Genomic DNA, 19,469 nt, shown 5'->3' on the forward strand with positions numbered 1-19,469 from the left:
GCAGATATCTAGTCCAATCATGTTATGGTCGTGATGTCGAGCTGAAAAGCGCGGTAGATCGGAGAACGCTGGCGAAGGGCGGACGGCGGGCTGTAAAACGGGAATGAACGAGACAAGAGAGAACGAGGACCCAATGATCATCCTGACCCGCGATTGATCGTCATGAAGGATCATGAAGGTTGCTTGAAGCTTTTCATGACTTCATCGTGATCTTGAACAAACCGAACAAACCGAACAAATAGAGCACACTGAACAAACCATAAAAACAACACAAACCACGCAAATATGCTTCCAACACGTGACTTAAATCCACCGTCACCGGCAGCCAATCAGAGCCCGTCCGCGATCGGCTTGATCTTCACGATCACTTCAAATCCACTTCAACCCGGTGGATTCCATCTGGGAACTCCAATCCACTCCCCAAGACGCAGTCCCACCATGTCCTCCTCAAGGAGCCTTGCCGCCGCCCTTCGACGGGCTCGGGTGCCCCGTCCCCGTACATTCGGACCGGCAATGGTCCCCCACCGGCCGTCGGGAGGGGCCGAAGCCGCCAGACGGTCCTTCAGCGTGGCGTCCACCGTCTATGCGCCGAAGGAGGTCAAATACACCACCGACTCCTATCCCAATATCCAGCGGAACCCCAAGTTTGCCGAGATCACCGCCGACGACGTGAAGTTCTTCCAGGACCGGCTGGGCGCCCCGTCCGCCGTGATCGACGGCGTCACCACCGACGCGACCGACGACATCGAGCCCTTCAATGGCGACTGGATGCGCAAGTACCGGGGCCACACGCGCCTGGTCCTGAAGCCGCGGTCGAAGGAGGAGGTCAGCGAGGTGATGAAATACTGCAATGAGCGGAAGTTGGCCGTCGTGCCGCAGGGCGGCAACACCGGCTTGGTGGGCGGTTCCGTGCCCGTGTTCGACGAGATCGTCCTCAACCTGTCGCGCATGAACCAGATCCGCTCGTTCGACGATGCGTCGGGTGTCCTGGTGGCCGACGCCGGCGTGATCCTCGAGGTGGCCGACCAGCATGTCGCCCAGCATGACCACCTCTTCCCGCTGGACCTGGGCGCCAAGGGCTCCTGCCATATCGGCGGCAATGTCGCCACCAACGCCGGCGGCCTGCGGCTGCTGCGCTACGGCAGTCTGCACGGCAGCGTGCTGGGTCTCGAGGCGGTCCTGCCCGACGGGACCATCGTCGACGCCCTGTCGACCCTGCGGAAGAACAACACCGGCTACGACCTGAAGCAGCTCTTCATCGGCGCCGAAGGCACCCTCGGCGTCATCACGGGCGTGTCGATCCTGTGCCCGCCGCGCCCTCAGGCGGTCAACGTCGCCTACTTCGGCCTCGAGAGCTACGACCAGGTCCGCCAGGCCTTCAAGCTCGCCAAGGGCCAGCTGTCGGAGATCCTGTCCGCCTTCGAGCTCATGGACGGCCGCAGCCAGCAGCTCGTGCACCAGTCCACCGGCAACAAGTACCCGCTGGAGGGCGAGTACCCGTTCTACTGCGTGGTCGAGACCAGCGGGTCGAACCCCGAGCACGACATGGCCAAGCTGGAGGCCTTCCTCGAGCACATCATGAGCGAGGGCGTCGTGGCGGACGGCGTGCTGGCCCAGGACGAGACCCAGTTCCAGGCCATCTGGCGCTGGCGCGAGGGCATCACCGAGGCGCTCAGCCACCTGGGCGGCACCTACAAGTATGACGTCTCCATCCCGCTGCCGGAGCTGTACCAGCTGGTCGACGACTGCCGCGAGCGGTTGACCCAGCTCGGCTTCGTCGGCGACGACGAGTCGCACCCCGTCCGCGCGGTCGTCGGCTACGGCCACATGGGCGACTCCAACTTGCACCTGAACATCGCCGTGCGGCAGTACAACAAGGAGGTGGAGAAGGCCATCGAGCCCTGGGTGTACGAGTGGATCCAGAAGCGGAACGGCAGCATCAGCGCCGAGCACGGCTTGGGTCTGGCCAAGAAGGAGTTCATCGGGTACAGCCAGAATGATACGATGGTGAAGCTCATGAAGCAATTGAAGGATCTGTACGATCCGGTGAGTTTTCTCTCATTACCCCTCCTGTTTGACGTGACTAACAGACCGCAGAACGGGATCATGAACCCGTACAAGTACATTTAATGGACCAGCGTGTTTAGATACAATACCATTTGTGAATATTGAAGTCTTCTTTTCTTCCTTCCTTATATAAACATGTCCCCGATGCATCCTTTCCATCATGTTGTGTATCATCCCACTGCTTCCCCTCTTCGCGGGCCTATGTGCCATTTTGGCCCACCGGAGACTGGGTCCCCTCTGTTTGTATAAACCACGGTAAGTGTGACAGGAGAGAAACATGACATATTCCTGAACAATTCGACGATTTCATGGCACCAGAATCTTCCACATGCCTAAGGAGGACTAGCTCGACCTAGGAGCCATTGTCGCCATGCAGAACTCATGAACATTTCAAAGTCAGAAACCAGCCTTAATCAACAAGCGTTCACCATTGTCTGAATTTGAAGTTGGTCCATGCGGATGATTATCTGGATACCGTGGCCATTATCCAAAGGGCGCATGGTGGGAGAGGTGTGTTCTGAGGATGGGTTACGTTCAATACGGAGTCCCAAACTTCGATGGTGGAGATGGATCCAAATCTATGTACATATCTTTAAGCTATCCTTTTATTCATCGTCTTCCTCATCTTCCTCATCTTCTCCCTCCTCATCGTTGTCATCACCAGCATCATCGTCATCATCATCATCGTCGTCGTCATCGTCATCGTCAAACTCCACCCCCATCTCGCCCGTCAGATCCCACCGGTCGCCCTTGGCCGCCGCACTCACGTACTTGACAAACTTGAGCGTCCCACTGTCACGCAGAACGATACTGAGTCGGTTCCACCCGGCTGCCGTGCTGAACAGGATGCCATCATCCTCGTCGGCCGCCGCAGATCGGTAGATGGCCGCGTCGTCGTCCTTCTCGTCATCGCCCGCCATGTAGATCTCGTAGCCGCCCACGGCGGGCTCCTCGGCGTCCGTTTTGGGCTTCTTCTCCGCCGCCTCAGGCTTGGAGGCGGACTCCCCGTTGGCCTTGTCCTCTTCCTCCTCCTCGTCATCGTGGTCGCCCTCCTTCTCCCACCCCGGCGTCGGGGTCAGACAGAGAGTGAACTCCAGCCGCGGCTCCTCGCCATCGTAGCTGCTGGCGAGGGTGTAGTCCTGTCCGCGGCGGAACCGGCGCGCCAGGAGGTCGTAGCTCGTGATGCGGTCGGCGCCCGTGACATGCGCCAGCCACTTGCGGAAGGCCGGCGACGGGAACAGGTCGTTCAGCAGCTCCTGGAGCGGCGTCTTCTGGTCCTGCGTCGTCGCCGGGCTCTGCTGGTACAGGTAACGCTGCTTGTGCGGCGGGCGGGCCACGGTCCAGCCGGTCTGGGCCCGGATCTCGTCGGACGACGCGGGCAGCGACTGCCGCTCCTGCTCCTCGATATAGGTGCGCACGCGCGCGGCGAACTTCTCCGATAAAAAGCGCTCGAGGCTGAGCGACGACTCGTTGGAGAAGGTCTCGGACATCTCCTCGGCGATGTCCGGCGTGAGGTACGATGGCGCGATGTACTGCACCAGGAAGGCTAGGTCGTCCTCGGTGAACTCGACGCTGTCGGACGGCTCCACCACTGCCTCGGCCTTGGCTTTGCCCTTGCCTGTGCCCTCGGCCTCTGGTACGGCGGCGGGCCCGCACGGCGTCGGCTTGGACTGGGGCAGGTCGTAGATGTCGCCGCGGCCCTGCAGCTGGGCCAGACTGCTTCGCTCCGCCAGCTTCTCTTCCAATCCCTCTTCAAAGCCGTCCTCGCCGCGCTGGGGGATGTGGAACCAGCCGCTGATGGCCATGCGCACGCGCTTCTGGGATCGGTCCTCGCCCTCCGCCGGGTGGTACACCTCCTCAACGTCGTGGAAACTCTCACCGGGCTGGACGGTGAAGAAGCTGAGCTGGTTGAAGGCCGGAGGAATGCTGAGGCTGTAGTCCGGGCTCGGGATCTTGACATCCTCGCCCGCGGCGTCCTTCTGGGTCGTGGTCGGGAACATGCGCAGTGCGCCGCCCCACTCCGCCTGCCAGGGGGTGTCCGGGTCGGTCAGATACAGGATGTAGCTAAGGCGCCGGCTGCCGATGACGTCGTCGTGGCACAGCAAGTGGCAGCCCTCGTTGTAAATGTTGATGGCCATGTCGGTCTTGCTACCGCTCAGCTTGCCCGAGTTGGTGACGCCGGAGAGGTACTCGCGGAACCGGGCCGAGTACATGGCGTCGCGAAGCTTCAGGATGGAGGGCAGTCGGGACAGGGAGGCATCGTCCAGGCCGTCCAGGTTGGCGAGATCACCGGACTGGAAGATCTTGTAGATATCGGTCTCCTTCTCGGTGAAGTGCAGATGTTCCTGGATCTCGTTGCGCACCGCTCGGAGGAGGGAGGGCTCGATCAGGGGGTGGATGACACCGTGCTTGTACCTAGCATGGCATTAGCTGTCACGCTCTCTCCATATCCTCCGGGTCTGGGACTCTGCAGTACGTACGGGGCGGATTGGGCATATTCATCGGTGTACTTCTGCTGCTCCACCGGGTTAAATAGGTCGTCGCGGAAGCGGGCGGCGGCCTCTTCGCTGGACAACGCGCGTTTCTTGGAGTCCGGCTGCCCGCTGACGTCCCGGGCGTCTTTCTCGTTCGTCTTGCGCTTCATCTTGGGCAATTGATGGTGGGCAGAGAGAAAAATGAGGACGTGAAGTGGATGGCGCCACGATGGGCTGATCGAAAGCTTTTCGTTTGTGGTGTTTGTTGCGTTTGTCTGGTTTGCACCCGGTCGGAGCCGAATTCCGCCGACCATGCTCGACGATACGAGTCTACATCTATGAAGGAGATATACAGATACTAATCAAGGTCAAGATGACAGCGTAAGTTATCCAAACGCGGGACTCAAGTCAGAAATGTGGTACAAATTCCCGGATTAATCCACCACCCCCGTGTCATCCGCCCAACTGGGCTGAATACTGCGACAGACCGCTTCGTAGTCCTGGAACCGCTGGGGGTCCTCCACCAGCCCCGGGGTCGTCCAGAACATGGTCCAATTGGTGTCGGACAGCTTCCACGTCCCCGTGGACCGTTCAAAGTACCACTTGTTGACCGGGTTGTCCTGACGGCTGCGCCAGCACACCCCCGCGGGGAAGCACGTGCGCACCATGGCGTTGAAGACCATGTCGGCCACGCCCCCGGCGCCTTGGCTGCGCTTCAGGACGGCGAACTTGTCCAGGTAGGGCACCCGCCGCGCCTGGCTGGCGGCGCTGCCGTCATCCGGCACGCCGGGCGGCAGCTCCCACGTCAGGATGGCGCCGCCCTCGTACTCGCCCGCGATGATCAAGCCCGCCAGCCGGTGGTTCACCCGCTCCAAATAGGCCGGCACGTCGAGCCGGCGGTTGAAGGAGTCCTCGATGAGATGGACGAGTCGGGGCAGGTCGATGCGCGGGTCGTCCAGCGTCACCGGCGACGGTGCCCGGGCGCTCCACGGGTCGAGCCGCGGGTCCGGGACGATGGTGAGCGGCAGGCCGCGCTTGACGAACGTGGTGTGGGCCCGGGGCGCGCGTCGGCTGACAGGCAGCGAGGCGGAGAGGAGGGGCTTGTCGGTCAGGAGGCTGTGGATGAGCGGGTTTCGCTGCCGCCGGGTCCGGACGGCGGACATGTCGGGGGTCTCCCGCGGCGGTTCGGCGGAATGGGCCACCTCGGCCGCGGAACTGATGATGCCGGACGACGTCGCCGGGAGCAGGGCGAGCGCCTCGTGGGCGAGCCGCAGATTGTCCAGGTGCCCACCGATCGCCGGCTCCTCCGGATGGGAGACGGCCGGGATGGGCTCTTGCTCGGGCGGCACCCCGACGACCTCGGTGTGGGCGAACCGGGAGAACGGGTTGCTGTCAGCGACCGTTGACAGGGGTCCGTCCGCCGGCAGCGGGCGGTGTGCGTCGCCTGCCGCCAGCGACAGACTGACCCGCAGCAGCTCATTCTCGATGTCGGTGAACTCCTGCTCCAGGTTGATGAAGACGTGGGAGGTCTGGGGTCCACTGAAGGAGGGGATACCGCCCAACGGATCGAGGAGGATGACCCGATCTAGCGACACCTCCTGCTGGACGCGAGCGATGCGCTCCGCCGTCACCAACGGATCCTCGTCCGGGTCGATGCGGGCCGCCAACCCGGCCAGCTCCCGGGTCAGGGCGAGCACGGCGTCATTGGCCGGGATCACTTCGGCCTTGGGGACGTCCTCGGTGTAGGCCACGGGGGCGATGACGACGATCTGGCCGTCGCGCAGCGGGCCCAGCAGCACCTTACGGGAGAGGACCTTCGGGGTGGCGCCCCCGGCCTCGGACGGGAGGGTCAGGATCGCGTCGAGGTGGGCGGCTTTGGAATCGGGCTGAGCGTCGACGGCGTTGCACAGCCGATCGACCTGTTCGGCGGCGGTGACGCGCACCGTTCGACTGTCGTCGGCGGCCCCGGGGTCGACGACGACACAGCAGGCCATGCCCAGGCGATTCAGCTGCGACAGGGTTTTGGCCACGCCATCGAGCGTGGCATCGTCGAGGCGTTGCGGAGCCTTGATCTTGATGAGGGCCAGGTGCAGACGTTCCGACTGCTGTTGCTGCTCCGGCGTGGGGGTGGGGGTGGAGTCTTGTCGGAACACGGGCGCGTCGGAGACGGATCGCGAGGCGCCGTAGAAGGCCCCCACGTTGCCGCCCACGGGCGACGCCGGCGCACCCTCACCCGTCACCGACGTCTCTCGTTTGTCGGGTGGTGGGGTGTTCTGCGCCTTCAGGCGGGCGAGATAGGATTTCGCTTCTCGTTTAGTGGCTGCGGAGTTTAGGACGCTCAGAAAGAATTCCTGCCCCACCCCGCATTCCTCCAATTAGCCCCTCTCTTCGAGGATCTCGTGCCGCGGGGGAGAACACCGTACCCGGTCCAATAGCTTCTCCTTGGCTCGCCGGCCCAGACGGTCGTAACTTCGGGTGGAGGAGGAGAAGTCGGAAGCGAGATCGGCCCCGTGGTGGGCGGGCCGATCCTCGGAGGGGGAAACGGGTCGACGACGAGCAGCGGCGTGCGTAGACTGCGAGCGGCAAGGCACGGTTGACGAGGCCGGCTTCTAAATTCGCATTGGAGCGATCTGATCAGCAATGACTCCCTGCGAACTCCCATTCATCCCAGCATCTCCGTCCGGGGAAGCTCACCGTCAGCCACGCCGACCTCGCCGTGCGCGGCCAGATGGTGCGGACGGTCATGATCTCATAGACGGGGGGCCATGACAGACCGCCAGAACGGTCTCAGGAGGAATACGATGAGGTTGGACGCAAGAGATGAGAGAAACCAGGAAGGAAAAGACGAAGTGGAAAAAGAAGAAAAAGAAGAAAAGTTGGAGATATGTTGGAGTCACGGGCCGCCAAGACCGTTCTGCCGCCGGGCGGTGACGCTGGTTATCAGATCATGACTCATTCAGAGCCCTAAAGATGGAGAATGCAGAAGACGAGTCGATTTTCAGGCGAGAAGGGGATTGGAAGGGGTGATATAGATGTGATAAATCGCGCAGAGGCATTATCATCCATGGGGTAGCGAGAATGGACGGTTGCTGGCCCCACTGGACACCAGGCAGGGACCGCATGAGTCCGATAGGATAAAAATGGCGCATGATAAAATACAGACAACAAGGACGCGGGGACTGGAAAGACACTATGACTCTTGGAGGCTCATCAGTGGTATATGTTGGATGTGGAAATCAAGACAGGCCTCCATCGGCGAATCACATGGATGGTGGATCATAGTATATATAGGGGACGGGCGGATATATAGTCTGATGACAACACCATTGGTCGTGTTGTCCACAGAGTGCACTTGCTCGTCTCCGAGGAAGCGAAGTAAATGGCAATAGAAAGGCTACGGGAAAAGGAGAGTTGGGCAAGATGCAATCATGAAGCATCACCGGAGCAATGATATTCCTTACAAATACACGGCCGGGAACGTTGTCCCCAGAGCCATCGGTTCATACTGTACAAACCCACCATTCACCCCCCTAGAGCTTCTCCGACTCCGCCAAGAGCTCGTCGATCTTGAACCCCTGGACATCCCCCTGGGTGAACATGCGCAGCAGTTCGCCCTTGCGGCCGTGCGCCTGTCCCCCAAAGTCATAGAACCGCTGCAGACAGCTGGCCAGCCACGTCGCCTCCGACGTGGACACCCCTCCGTTCGGCATGACCTGTCCGTGCATCAGCACCAGTCCCGTCTCGTCCGCCAGGTCCAGGTGGTGCGTGAGAGTGGTGTGCGGCTGCGCGTACGCCCCATGCAGCTTGTACGCCGCCAGCTGCGTGAAGATGACGGTCGAGGTGTGGGAGTTGACCTGCGGGCCCGAGGGCACCGTCGACGAGGGCGCCGTCGCCGGCGGGTGGAATCCCCACTGTAGGAAATGGATATCTGCGCCCACCGACTCGGGGGCGGGCTCCGAGCCCGCCTCCGGTGATGCGGGCGAGTCGCTGGGCGCCGAGGGCGTACGCGGCAGCGGGAGGATGAACTGAGGGTTTTGCCGGGCGGCGGCGGCGATACGCTGGTAGGTGTCGAGGGGGATGACGGCGCAGATGGAATCGGCGCTGGAGGCGTGGCGCAGCCGCCAGAGAGCCTCGATTTCCTTGGCCGGCAAGTCGCGAATCTTCTCGACGTCGAGGTACGCACTCAGCGGTTTGATCCCCGACGCCTTTTTGGACGTCTCGGCGGCTTCTGCGAGGGGCGACGGCGCGGCCGGCGGCGGAGGAGGGACGGCGGAGGGTTTCTGGGGCGCCGCGGGGTCGTCGGGGGTGATGGGGGTGGTGGCTTTTTGCCGCAGGTCGGTGATCTTGTCTTGGTAGGCGTCTTTCAGGGAGTCGATCGATTGGTGGCCCTCACTGATATGGATTCCGCGGTTAGCATCCAATCCCGGCCGTCCAGGGTTTGGAGGCCCACTCACCTCTTGGCCTTCTGGTCCAGTTTGGCCCGATACTTGTCCAGCACATGGTTGGGGTCGTGATGCGTGGCGAGAAAGCGGACGTCGTGGACCTGGGCCCAGCGGCGCTGGTTGTGTCGCAGGAGCGGGATGCGAGCCCGGATCAAGCTCGGGAGAGCCGAGGTCCTCAGGGATGCCATGTTCGGTCGCGAAATGACGATGGGAAGATGGAGATGGATGGAGAAACAATCATGATGCGAATTTCCGATCGTTGATTTCCCCGGCGGGCGTCACGTGAGTTTGTCGGGTTTGCCTCGGCGTCCTCGGTCTTTCGTGACTTCGACTTCACTTCACTTCACTACTTCTACTTTGTCTGGGTGTGATTTCTACTTCTACTGCACTTCAGCCTCGGATTTGACTCTATGCTGGGATGCCATCCACGACGTCGGTCGTCGGGTCCCGATCCAGAGCAGCATTGCATGGCTTACGACCAAGAGCCTCGAGGAGGACCGTCGGGGAATGGACCCAGCGGAGGGGAGCAAGATTTCGCTGTGGGGATGATATCCTCCGCCGGAGACGAGAGCTCCTAGTGCTGGTTCAGCGGTGGACGGCACATGCAGGGGGAGAACCTCCCGGCAAGGGCCGGGGGAGAGACGAAGTAGGACCAACGATAGTCCAAATCAAACAGCTTCGATGGCATATGCACACAGCAGACAAACTTAAGCACAATGGATTAACGATCCTCCAGCCGCCTCCCAAAACATAAACGGGTCTAATGGCATTCCCACCACTCCGCCGACGAGGTATCCGGACCGGAAAATTGTCCCGCGATGGAGACGCGATCGATCTTGCCCACATTGGTCAGCGGCATGTTGTCATGGTCCCGTAACACGCGCAGCGCGATGGGGAGTCGAGTGGACTCGACCCGCAACTGGAGATCGTGACGCAGCCGGGCCAGACCGATGGCATCCCGGTGAGGCCCGGTGAAGCGCACCAGCACCCCCACCTGGCGGTGCTCCTGGATGGGCACCGCAACGGCTTCGGACACGTAGTCGAGCTTCTGAACTTCCCCTTCCACCGCAAGAACGGAAAAGGTCTGACCGCCCTGGTGGACGACTGTGTGCAATGTGAGTCACCCGTCATCGGGGGGGAGAGGAGGAGAAAAGTGGAGCGGACTCACGGTCTGTGGCCAGGCGACCATCGAAGACGTATCGGCCCCCGTCCAGATGGGCCGCATCGCCCGTTCGGTAGTACCCATCGGCGTCAAAGGCCGCGGCGGTGGCCTTAGAATCGGCCTGGTATCTAGTTATTGGAGGCATGCCCTCCGGGATCAGCGTCCGGACTCGGATGGGTTGCCAAGGGGTCTCGCACTCACCGGGCAAAAAGCCACGGTCCCTTGACGAGGATCTCCCCATGGTCTCCCTCACTTAATTTGACGTGCTGCGGGGGCACCGGCAGTCCGATGCAGCGCTGCGGAGGGCGCATCGATGGTCAGCCTCGGCGTCACTAGGATCCCGGACGGCCCAATGCTTACATCCAAGCTCTGCGCCACGCCCGGCGTTGCGATTAGCGAGGCATCGCCCATCTCGGTGCTCCCGTACATGACCGTGAGGGGCGTCCCAATCTCCTCCGCCCAAAACCGGACCAACTCGGGGCCGGCCAAGCCGCCTTGGGCGGCCGCCACGTGCAGCCCCCGGGCCCCCTGTAGGAACGCTTCACGATCGGCGGCGGGAGCCCCCCGGAGATGCTCACGGTAGTAGCGGGCCATCTGGTCCCACACCTCCGTCAGGTTCGTCAAGTGGGTGACGCCGCCCTGCCGCAGCCGCGCCCAGTACACGTCGGGGCCCGCCTGCCAGTCCAGGATCTCACAAGTGACCCCGTGCAGGATGGCCAGGAGCAGCACGCACGAGCCCCCAACCCCGTCGGCGGGGCGCGCGGACAGGAAGGTGCCCGTTGGCCCCCGGCCGCCGACGTCGCGGGCGAACAGGCGGCGGCTGTGCACAACGCCCTTGGGAGGGCCGGTGGAGCCCGAGGTGAAGTAGACCGCCGCCGGCCGGGTCTCGGGAATGGCGAGGGTCGCGTCGAGGTGGACCCTAGCGACGGCTGCGGGATCGCGGTCGTTGGCACTCTGGCTGCCGATCAGGAGCGTGCGCACGGGATGGTCAAGGCCTCCGCCGGCCTGGCCGATGGCGGCGGCGCGGTGAGCGTATCGCGACGAGAGACAGACCACATGGATCGGGGATCGCTGCACGACCGCGCGAATCGTGTCCAGCGGAGCGTCCGGTCCTGCGAACCGCGACTCTGATTAGCGGGCTGATCTCTCTGAGAAGGTTGCGGGGCATCACCGACGGATGGGTACAAACGCCGCGCCCAGGGCGAGGCCGGCCAGCGCGGCGACCACGAGCTCATATCCGGTAGGCGCCAGGATTCCCACGTAGTGGTCGGTGTCGCGGTTGCCACCGGGGCCCCTCACCTGCTCAGCCAGCAGGGGCTGCAGGCGGGTCCGCATGTCGCGGACATCGCGCAACAGCTGATCCCCGTAGAGGTCCCGGCCGAGGACCAGGTCATTGCGGATGATGGGGTCCGGCTTCTCCTGCGCGACGCGGAGCAATTTCCGAAAGATGGCATCGTTGGGGAGAGGAGTCGAGTCTGGTGTAATAGTCATGTTGGTTGATTCCTGGCCAGAACCACGGTCGACACCAGGAGGTGTAACTTGTTGGCATACTATAAATTGACGATGTTGACGGTTGTACGATGGTATGGCCGACCGATCTGGTTGTCGCAACCCCCTTGCGTCGGGCCTCTTCGCTCCATAAACAAAGAGATGTTGTTTCCGGTCAAGGATGCATTTATGAGGCCCCTGGCATTCTCAGGGCCGCCGTTTTCGGGACATGGCCCATTCACCGTCCAGTAACATACCTGTCGAGTGCATGACATATCATGAGCGATCGGGACCATCGCCAGAGGCCGAGGGGAATAAACAATGACGTCAAATAGCACTTTCAACCGCAAACAGCAAAGCAGCCGACAGCCGACGCGCCATTCTCGGTCCCAATGGCGAATGCCCTTGTCTGCTGAATGGGCAGTCGCAGCCTGCGTGGATTCCAATCACACGGCTCGTGCCTCCACCGTCATCACCACATCCATGTATGTCACTCGCAGCCGACGGCCGACAGGCGACACAGACTGGGGCAGGAGCGGGGGAAGGGAAAGATGATCCCGCTGCGGGGTATAGCAGTCCTATATCAGGACGCCTTCTGAAGGGCCCTGACCGCGGGCTCGCTGTGGGAAACACGAACTTCCATCGCAACTCACCAAACGTCATCAATATGGCCCCCAAACGTCCCAACTTTCTAGTTGTCGTTGCTGATGACCTGGGCTTCTCGGACATCGAGTGCTTCGGCGGCGAGATCCGCACCCCCAACCTGAACAAACTGGCCGGGGAGGGCGTGCGCTTTACGGATTTCCACGCCGCTGCGGCCTGCTCGTAGGTTTCCCGATTGCAGATCTTGGCTGGAAAGGGAGGAGAATGGAAGTACTGACAGAATGGGTAGACCCACGCGCGCGATGATCATGACCGGCACTGACCATCACATCGCTGGACTCGGGAACCTGATCGAATGGACCAACATCTCCGGACAGAACGATCCCAAAGGCGGTGGCTGGAGCACGGCCCCGCAGCGCGGAATGCCAGGATACGAGGGCTACCTCAACGAGCGCGTGGTGGCGCTGCCCGAGGTTCTGCGCGACGCCGGCTACCATACCCTGATGTCCGGCAAATGGCATCTGGGCCTCACGCCAGAGCGGTCGCCCTTCCAGCGTGGCTTTGACCGCTCCCTGGCCCACCTGCCCGCCTGCTCCAACCACTACGCCTTCGAGCCGCAGCTGCGCGGTGCCGACGAGACGCCGACATTCCTCGAGGCCTCGACCATCGCCCTCCACATGGAGGACGACCACTATGTGAAGTCGCTGCCCGAGGGCTGGTACTCATCCGACGGCTACGGCGACCGCATGGTGCAGTATCTCTCCGATTGGAAGGACCGCCCCGATGACGACCGCCCGTTCTTCGCCTACCTGCCGTTCACGGCGCCGCACTGGCCGCTCCAGGCGCCGCAGGAGTACATCCACCACTATCGCGGGGTCTACGACGACGGGCCGGACGCGCTGCGGGCGCGGCGGCTCCAGCGACTCAAGGAGCTGGGCATGGTCCGCGAGGACGTCGAGCCACACCCGGTGGTGGCGGAGGAGGACGGGGTGAAGCCGTGGGATGAGTTCACGCCCGAGGAGAAGACGCTGTCGGCACGCGCCATGGAAGTGTTCGCGGGCATGGTGGAGTGCATCGACGCCAACGTAGGCAAGGTTGTCGACTACCTGGAGTCCATCGACGAGCTGGACAACACCTTCGTGTGCTTCATGTCCGACAACGGCGCCGAGGGCGCCGCCTACGAGGCCTACCCGCTCGTCCAGAGCGGCGTCATGCCCCATCTGCAACAGTACTACGACAACCGGCTGGAGAACCTAGGAAACGGCAACTCGTTCATCTGGTACGGCCCACGGTGGGCGCAGGCCGCCACCGCGCCGTCGCGCCTGTACAAGGCCTACACGACCGAGGGCGGGGTGCGCGTGCCCTTCCTAGCGCGCTTCCCGACGGGCGTCCCTGTCGCCGAGCACGCCCGCAGCGGCGGCATCACAGACCAGTTCGCCACCGTCATGGACCTGGCACCGTCCATCCTGGCCATGGCGGGGGCGACGCACCCGGCGCCACAGTACCGCGGACGGGACGTGGTGCCGATGCGAGGACGCAGCTTCGTCGACTGGGCGACGGGGACGGCGCCACGCATCCACGACCAGGACTTCATCCAGGGGTGGGAGACGTGCGGGCGCGCGGCCCTGCGCTGCGGCGACTGGAAGATTGTCTACATCCCCAAACCCAAGGGCCCCGAGCGCTGGCAGCTGTACAATCTCGTCGACGATCCCGGCGAGATCCACGACCGCGCCGAGCAGGAGCCGGATAGGCTGCAGCGTCTGCTCCGCCTCTGGGACCAGTATGTCCTCGAGACGGGCGTGATCCCGCTGAACCCGGATTTGGGTAACTTCATGGAAGCCATGGAGGCGCAGATGCCTGAAAATGCGTGGATGGAGTACGATTACTGGAAGCCGGGGGCGCGCCAGGAACCGGAGAAGTTCATGCGGCAGCCGCCGCGGTTGCAGCGGGTAGTGAAGCAGTTTTAATCTGGTTTTGTCGGGGCCTTGACAGACTGTCAGTATTATGAAATTACGGAATGAATGAAGCAATGTTTGAGTTTATTTTATACGGATATTCAGTCGATCGTAGAGTTTAGGCTTTGTCATGATCCCTTTGTATCTGCTGATCATTCCTGTCTGTGGACGGTCGTCCTATATCGCCCAGGGCTTTCGAGAGTCTTCAAGGGATAGATAGATAGTGTGGGTCTGACTGCGGTCTCATATCAGAGGCAGTGGCGGGTACGGTCACCTGTTACTTACGAGAAAGAAGTGGCAATGGAACCCCTCAAGCTTATACGGGGTCAAGTATGATATTCAACAAAATATGGCATTAATCTATTCCTTCAAACAAAGGCAACGCAGAACCGCAGTCCAGTTCATCCCAACGCCGTCCCATGCAGTACTTCCTCTTCGTCCACCGGCTAGGTGGCCACCTAGCTAGCCACCGCCAGCTGCGCCACCAGATCCGACGCTACGTCCAGGAACGGATAAGGGCTAGTCACCTCTTTCTCCTTGTTGCGGAAGCGCTTGGTGATCGGATGCCAGTCGGCGCCGTCGTGCTCGGCGCGGATCACGTTCTGGTAGCCGTCGCACTTGAAGTCCACCATGTAGTTGTGCTCCTCGAGCTGGTAGAGCTGGATGTCGACGAAGACCCACACCCCGTAGGTGATGCGCCGGATGGTGCTCCCCAGCTGCGTGGCTGACGATGGGCCTGACACTGGGGTCCCATCCGCCGGTCCGCTGCCGCTGCCGCCCTTCTCCTCCGATGGAGTCCCGCCCGCCGCGCCGGGAGGCTGGAACCGCCGGCGGGACTCGCCCATGTCGCTGCGGCTGCTGTGCACGCTGCCGGACAGGCCGGGCGCCAGCACCCCCTGCTTCAGCAGGCGGGCCCGGATAAACCACGGGTCCCGCGGTACGTAGTAGTCCGGCGGCAGGTCGGGGTACTTAGTCTGCAAAGGCGACTCGCGCGGGTCCCGGCCGGGGGGTGGAGGTGGGGGGCTGGTGGCCAGACCGGCGTCGGCAGGTTGGATCTCCCAGACGCCGCCCTGGGCCGCGATGGCCTTGTAGAGGTAGAGCATGGCCTCGTAGGGCTGGTTGCGCGAGCGGATGCCGAACTGCCACTTGCGGCTGCGGCGGGGCTGGTGCGGGGCACTGCGCGACTCGGGCGGCTCTAGGCGCAGCTTCTCCAGGTCGACGATGCTGCGGGCGTGGGGCTTGAGGGCCCGGGCAGTCGCCTCCTGCTGCTGGTGGGCCTGCTCGGTGGGGTCGTCGGGGCGGCGCGCTGCGCCTGCCCGGCGGCCGCGGCCTCGGCCTGCTGATCCTGGGCGCGGGCCCACTGCTCGCGCTCCCGTGCGCGCTGCTCCATCAACTGGTCGTGCACGTAGGGCAGACTGGTGGGCAGCATGCGCACGTGGCTGACGCGCGGCGTGGACAGGTCCTCGGCGGGCGTGGCGGGCGCCGCGTGCGGGGACCCCGGCCCAGACGGGCGCTGGGAGTGACTGCGGGGTCGCGTGGGCAGGGTGGTGGCAGTCGGCGGGGCCGGGCCGGCCGACCGGCGGCAGGCCGCGGGGGACGCCCGGCCGCGCTAGGGGTTCGTTTGGGGGGCGGAGCCATCATCCGGTCCTCGGTGGGTGCTACGGAGGTTAGTCGTGGGCGTCGGGAGGAGAGTGCGTCAAAAGGGGGGGAGAGAAAGAAACGTACAGTTGGTCTGCATCATCTCATTCTCGACGATGATGGCAAACGCATCCTTGATGGCGCTCGGTTCGGCGTTCTTCAGGGCATCCTCGATGTCGTCGCGGGCGTAGCCCATGCTCCGCTCGAGTTTGGTGATGGCGACCTCGTAGATCTTGTGCTGGACGGCGGGCGGCCTCCCAGCGGTGATGCGGCGGGGGTCGACGCCGCGGGTTGGGTCGGGGCCAGAGCCGCTGAACTCCTCCGGGGGCGGCTGCAGGTAGGGGGGCAGGTCCTGCAGGAACCACTCATTCTGGCGAATTTCGGGAATGGTCAGGCGATGGACGGGGTGGACCTGCAGCATCTGGCGGATGAGGGCGGCGGCGCCGGAAGAGATGTAGGGGGGCATGTGGAAGTTGCCGGCGGCGATCTTCTTGAAGAGGGCGGGGATGTAGTCGTCATCAAAGGGTAGGCGGCCGACCAGCAGCACGTAGAGGATAACACCGCAGCTCCAGACGTCGACCTCGGGCCCGGCGTAGAGCTTGCCGGAGATGACCTCGGGGGCGGCGTAGTTGGGACTGCCGCAGCTGGTCTTGAGGAAGTTGCCGTCGGTCATGATGTTGCTGAGGCCGAAGTCGGCGATCTTGACGTTCTTGTTGCTGTCGATGAGGAGGTTCTCGGGCTTGAGGTCGCGGTGGACGATCTTGTGACGATGGCAGTACTCGACGGCGCAGATGATCTGCTGGAAGAACTTGCGGGCCTCGGAGTCGTTGCAGCGGCCACGCTTGACGAGATAGTCGAACAGCTCGCGCTCGGCGTACTCGAGGACCATGACGATGTCGGCTTTGGTGGCGATGACGGTGTAGAGCTTGATGATGTGGGGATGGCGCAGCAGCTGCAGGTACTGGATCTCGCGTTCGACGCGGCCCACCATGTCGCGGGAGAGGAGCTTGCGCCGGGAGATGATCTTGAGGGCGACCTGACGGCCACTGGGCTGGTGAATAGCCAGCTTCACCTTGCCAAAGGACCCTTCCCCCAAAATCCGGATGGTCTGATACTGATCCAGGCGCTGCATGTCCCGAGTGGTCGCCGGGGAGGGGGCGGCCGCCGGGTCCGCCAGCCCCGTGGCGATGGGACGGGCGCGGTCGCCCTTGCGATCGGGCTCGGGGATGCGGTCTCGATCTCGATCTCGATTTGGATCTCGGGGATCCCGTTCTAGGGCGGGTAAGGAGACCGAGAGGTCTTCATCGTCAAACGCGGCAGCCATAACGGGTGTTGTGCGTTGTCGGAGAGCGAGAGAGAGAAATTGAAGTCAAAGTGGACGTTGAGATGAAGTCGATGATCACGTTCGTCATGCGGTCCGCGTATGGTCAGGACGGGCGAGAAAGGGGGGTAACCTTGGTATGACGCGGTATTGGGGGGTATTTTTGCTATCTCTTATCGGGGCCGCACGTGAGGCCCCGCCGGAGGGAATAATATTCTCCCGGTGCACTACACTATGCACCGATATGCCAATGGCACAAGAAAGGGTTAACAAACTAGACAAACACAGCAAATGGAACAAATCAGACACAGCGGACAAACAAGCAAACGCAACAAACAGACATCGACGCAGCCCTAATTCATCTTCATCAACATCAACATCAACATCAACGGTCCTCAGTCAAGATTACAGCCAGAGGCTCCACAGGGGACAGGAATTACTATTCTCGTCTGAGCGCGGTCACAGACAGCCAATGGAGTCAATCCCCACGCGCAAATGCCGCTGCGTCATCCCACGGATCAACGCCGAGGTGCGGGGTTGTCCTCTGATCCAGCCGCGGCGCCATGCGGGCTGGCCATCCTTTATAGCGGGCGCCTCCCGGTCCTGACACGCTGGACCTGGTGTCACTTCAGAGCATCGCATCTTCAATATGGCGCAGTATCAGCTCCCGTTTACGGTGCGTCCCCCACACCCCGTCCAGCATTGATACCCCCAAGACAGCAGACTAACGGAGGTAGCTCCGCGACCCTTCACTCTTCCATGACGACTCCTTCGTCGGAGACCGCTGGGTCCCCGCTCGCAGCGGGGCCCGGTTTGAGGTGCGCGACCCCGGCACGGATCGTCCCTGGGCCAGCTGTCCCGTCAACACGGCCGACGACGTGCCCACCGCCGTAGAGACAGCCCACACGGCCTTCGAGAGCTTCCGGCGTACCACCCCCCGCCAGCGCGCCCAGTGGTTGATGCGCTGGGACACCCTCGTCCGCGAGAACCGCGACGACCTGGCTCAGATCCTGACCCACGAGACCGGCAAGCCCCTGGCCGAGGCCTACGGCGAGCTCGACTACGCCGTCAGCTTCCTTTGGTGGTTTTCCGGCGAGGCCGAGCGCGTTCACGGCTCCCTCAGCGTGCCCTCCATCCCCAACCGCCGCATCCTTACCGTCAAGCAACCCGTCGGCGTCGCCGTCGCGCTTGTCCCCTGGAACTTTCCCGTCGCCATGATCCTGCGCAAGGCCGGTGCCGCCCTCGCCGCCGGCTGCACGCTCATCATCAAGCCCAGCCCCGAGACCCCGCTGACCACGCTTGCCGTCGCCGAGCTGGGCCGCCGCGCAGGTCTCCCCGCCGGCGTCCTCAACGTCCTGACCACCGACCTAGCCGCCACCCCGGCCCTCAGCGAAGCCCTCTGCACCCACCCGCTCGTCGGCAAGGTCTCCTTCACGGGCTCCACCGCCGTCGGCAAACTCATCGCCGCGCACTGCGCCCGAGGCCTCAAGAAACTGACCCTCGAGCTGGGCGGCAACTGCCCCTTCCTCGTCTTCGACGACGCCAACCTCGACCAGGCCCTCGACGCCCTCATGGCCCTCAAGTGGCGCCACGCGGGCCAGGCCTGCATCACCGCCAACCGCATCTACGTGCAGTCCGGCATCTACGACCGCTTCGCCGCCGCGCTGACCGAGCGCACCGCCGCCCTAGTCATCGGCCACGGCGCCAAGGCGGAAACCACCCTGGGACCTGTCACTACCCCGCGCGGGCTCGACAAGGCCGAGCGTCAGGTCGAAGACGCTCGCCAGCGCGGCGCTGACGTCCTACTGGATGGAGGCAGGGTCAAAGGCGAGACAGGGTACTTCTTCGCGCCGACCATCCTGGGCGGTATGACGCCTGAGATGCTCGTGTCGCAGGAGGAGACGTTTGCGCCTATCGCGGCGCTGTACCGCTTCGATGAGGAGGCTGAGGCTATCCGCTGGGCTAACGCTACTAGCATGGGGCTGGCTAGCTACGCTTTCACTAAGAATGTGGACCGGGTGTGGAGGTTGCTTGAGGCCCTCGAGGCTGGTATGGTTGGGCTCAACACGGGTAATGCCTCGGCCGCTGAGTCGCCTTTTGGTGGTATGAAGGAGTCGGGCTACGGCAAGGAAAGTGGGCGGGAGGTGGCTGTGGATGAATATTTGGTGACCAAGACGGTTACTCTGACGCTGGAGATGTAGTTTATCCATATATCCTTCTATTCATGGTCAAGTATCATGAAGGGATTGGTGGGGTATGAAGAAGGAGAAACATGATGTAATTCAAATATATTCATTATTCTTCTACGTACACTCGGTC

At 62.7% G+C, this 19,469-nt stretch overlaps 8 protein-coding genes across 8 annotated transcripts; 3 read left to right on the plus strand and 5 right to left on the minus strand.

Annotated features, from left to right (window-relative positions):
- Positions 1–438: 438 nt before the first annotated feature.
- On the plus strand, positions 439–2,130 carry P168DRAFT_282135 (FAD-binding oxidoreductase; the record flags this gene model as incomplete). The annotated part of the gene is made up of 1 exon (XM_024835970.1): positions 439–2,130. One exon carries the CDS (start codon positions 439–441, stop codon positions 2,128–2,130), a length of 1,692 nt encoding a protein of 563 aa, XP_024693118.1.
- A 542-nt stretch (positions 2,131–2,672) lies between these two features.
- P168DRAFT_318848 (oxidative DNA demethylase) lies at positions 2,673–4,711 on the minus strand (the record flags this gene model as incomplete). Its single annotated transcript, XM_024840229.1, has 2 exons — positions 2,673–4,482; positions 4,548–4,711. 2 exons carry the CDS (start codon positions 4,709–4,711, stop codon positions 2,673–2,675), a joined length of 1,974 nt encoding a protein of 657 aa, XP_024693119.1.
- Positions 4,712–4,904: 193 nt separating this feature from the next.
- arg2 (acetyl-CoA:L-glutamate N-acetyltransferase) lies at positions 4,905–7,511 on the minus strand. The gene is made up of 3 exons (XM_024834384.1): positions 7,236–7,511; positions 6,965–7,150; positions 4,905–6,892 (listed from the first exon to the last, which is right to left on the minus strand). Exons 1-3 carry the CDS (start codon positions 7,284–7,286, stop codon positions 4,976–4,978), a joined length of 2,154 nt encoding a protein of 717 aa, XP_024693120.1. The 5' UTR covers positions 7,287–7,511; the 3' UTR covers positions 4,905–4,975.
- A 560-nt stretch (positions 7,512–8,071) lies between these two features.
- Positions 8,072–9,171, minus strand: P168DRAFT_236243 (ATP11 family protein; the record flags this gene model as incomplete). The annotated part of the gene is made up of 2 exons (XM_024833511.1): positions 8,072–8,933; positions 8,996–9,171. 2 exons carry the CDS (start codon positions 9,169–9,171, stop codon positions 8,072–8,074), a joined length of 1,038 nt encoding a protein of 345 aa, XP_024693121.1.
- A 271-nt stretch (positions 9,172–9,442) lies between these two features.
- On the minus strand, positions 9,443–11,887 carry P168DRAFT_269566 (ANL family adenylate-forming protein). The gene is made up of 5 exons (XM_024835147.1): positions 11,321–11,887; positions 10,506–11,257; positions 10,347–10,441; positions 10,152–10,273; positions 9,443–10,087 (listed from the first exon to the last, which is right to left on the minus strand). The coding sequence occupies exons 1-5, from the start codon at positions 11,634–11,636 to the stop codon at positions 9,744–9,746; spliced, it is 1,629 nt and encodes a 542-aa protein (XP_024693122.1). The 5' UTR covers positions 11,637–11,887; the 3' UTR covers positions 9,443–9,743.
- Positions 11,888–12,300: 413 nt separating this feature from the next.
- P168DRAFT_236922 (arylsulfatase) lies at positions 12,301–14,203 on the plus strand (the record flags this gene model as incomplete). Its single annotated transcript, XM_024833542.1, has 2 exons — positions 12,301–12,458; positions 12,526–14,203. The coding sequence occupies 2 exons, from the start codon at positions 12,301–12,303 to the stop codon at positions 14,201–14,203; spliced, it is 1,836 nt and encodes a 611-aa protein (XP_024693123.1).
- A 313-nt stretch (positions 14,204–14,516) lies between these two features.
- Positions 14,517–17,168, minus strand: P168DRAFT_290584 (Pkinase-domain-containing protein). The gene is made up of 3 exons (XM_024837250.1): positions 15,945–17,168; positions 15,608–15,800; positions 14,517–15,497 (listed from the first exon to the last, which is right to left on the minus strand). Exons 1-3 carry the CDS (start codon positions 17,151–17,153, stop codon positions 14,650–14,652), a joined length of 2,250 nt encoding a protein of 749 aa, XP_024693124.1. The 5' UTR covers positions 17,154–17,168; the 3' UTR covers positions 14,517–14,649.
- Positions 17,169–17,541: 373 nt separating this feature from the next.
- On the plus strand, positions 17,542–19,409 carry P168DRAFT_253728 (NAD-dependent succinate-semialdehyde dehydrogenase). Its single transcript, XM_024834385.1, has 2 exons — positions 17,542–17,826; positions 17,888–19,409. Exons 1-2 carry the CDS (start codon positions 17,800–17,802, stop codon positions 19,349–19,351), a joined length of 1,491 nt encoding a protein of 496 aa, XP_024693125.1. The 5' UTR covers positions 17,542–17,799; the 3' UTR covers positions 19,352–19,409.
- The last annotated feature ends 60 nt before the right edge of the window (positions 19,410–19,469 follow it).

This window comes from Aspergillus campestris, assembly GCF_002847485.1.
Source record: "Aspergillus campestris IBT 28561 chromosome Unknown P168scaffold_6, whole genome shotgun sequence".
Taxonomy (NCBI): Eukaryota; Fungi; Ascomycota; class Eurotiomycetes; order Eurotiales; family Aspergillaceae; genus Aspergillus; species Aspergillus campestris.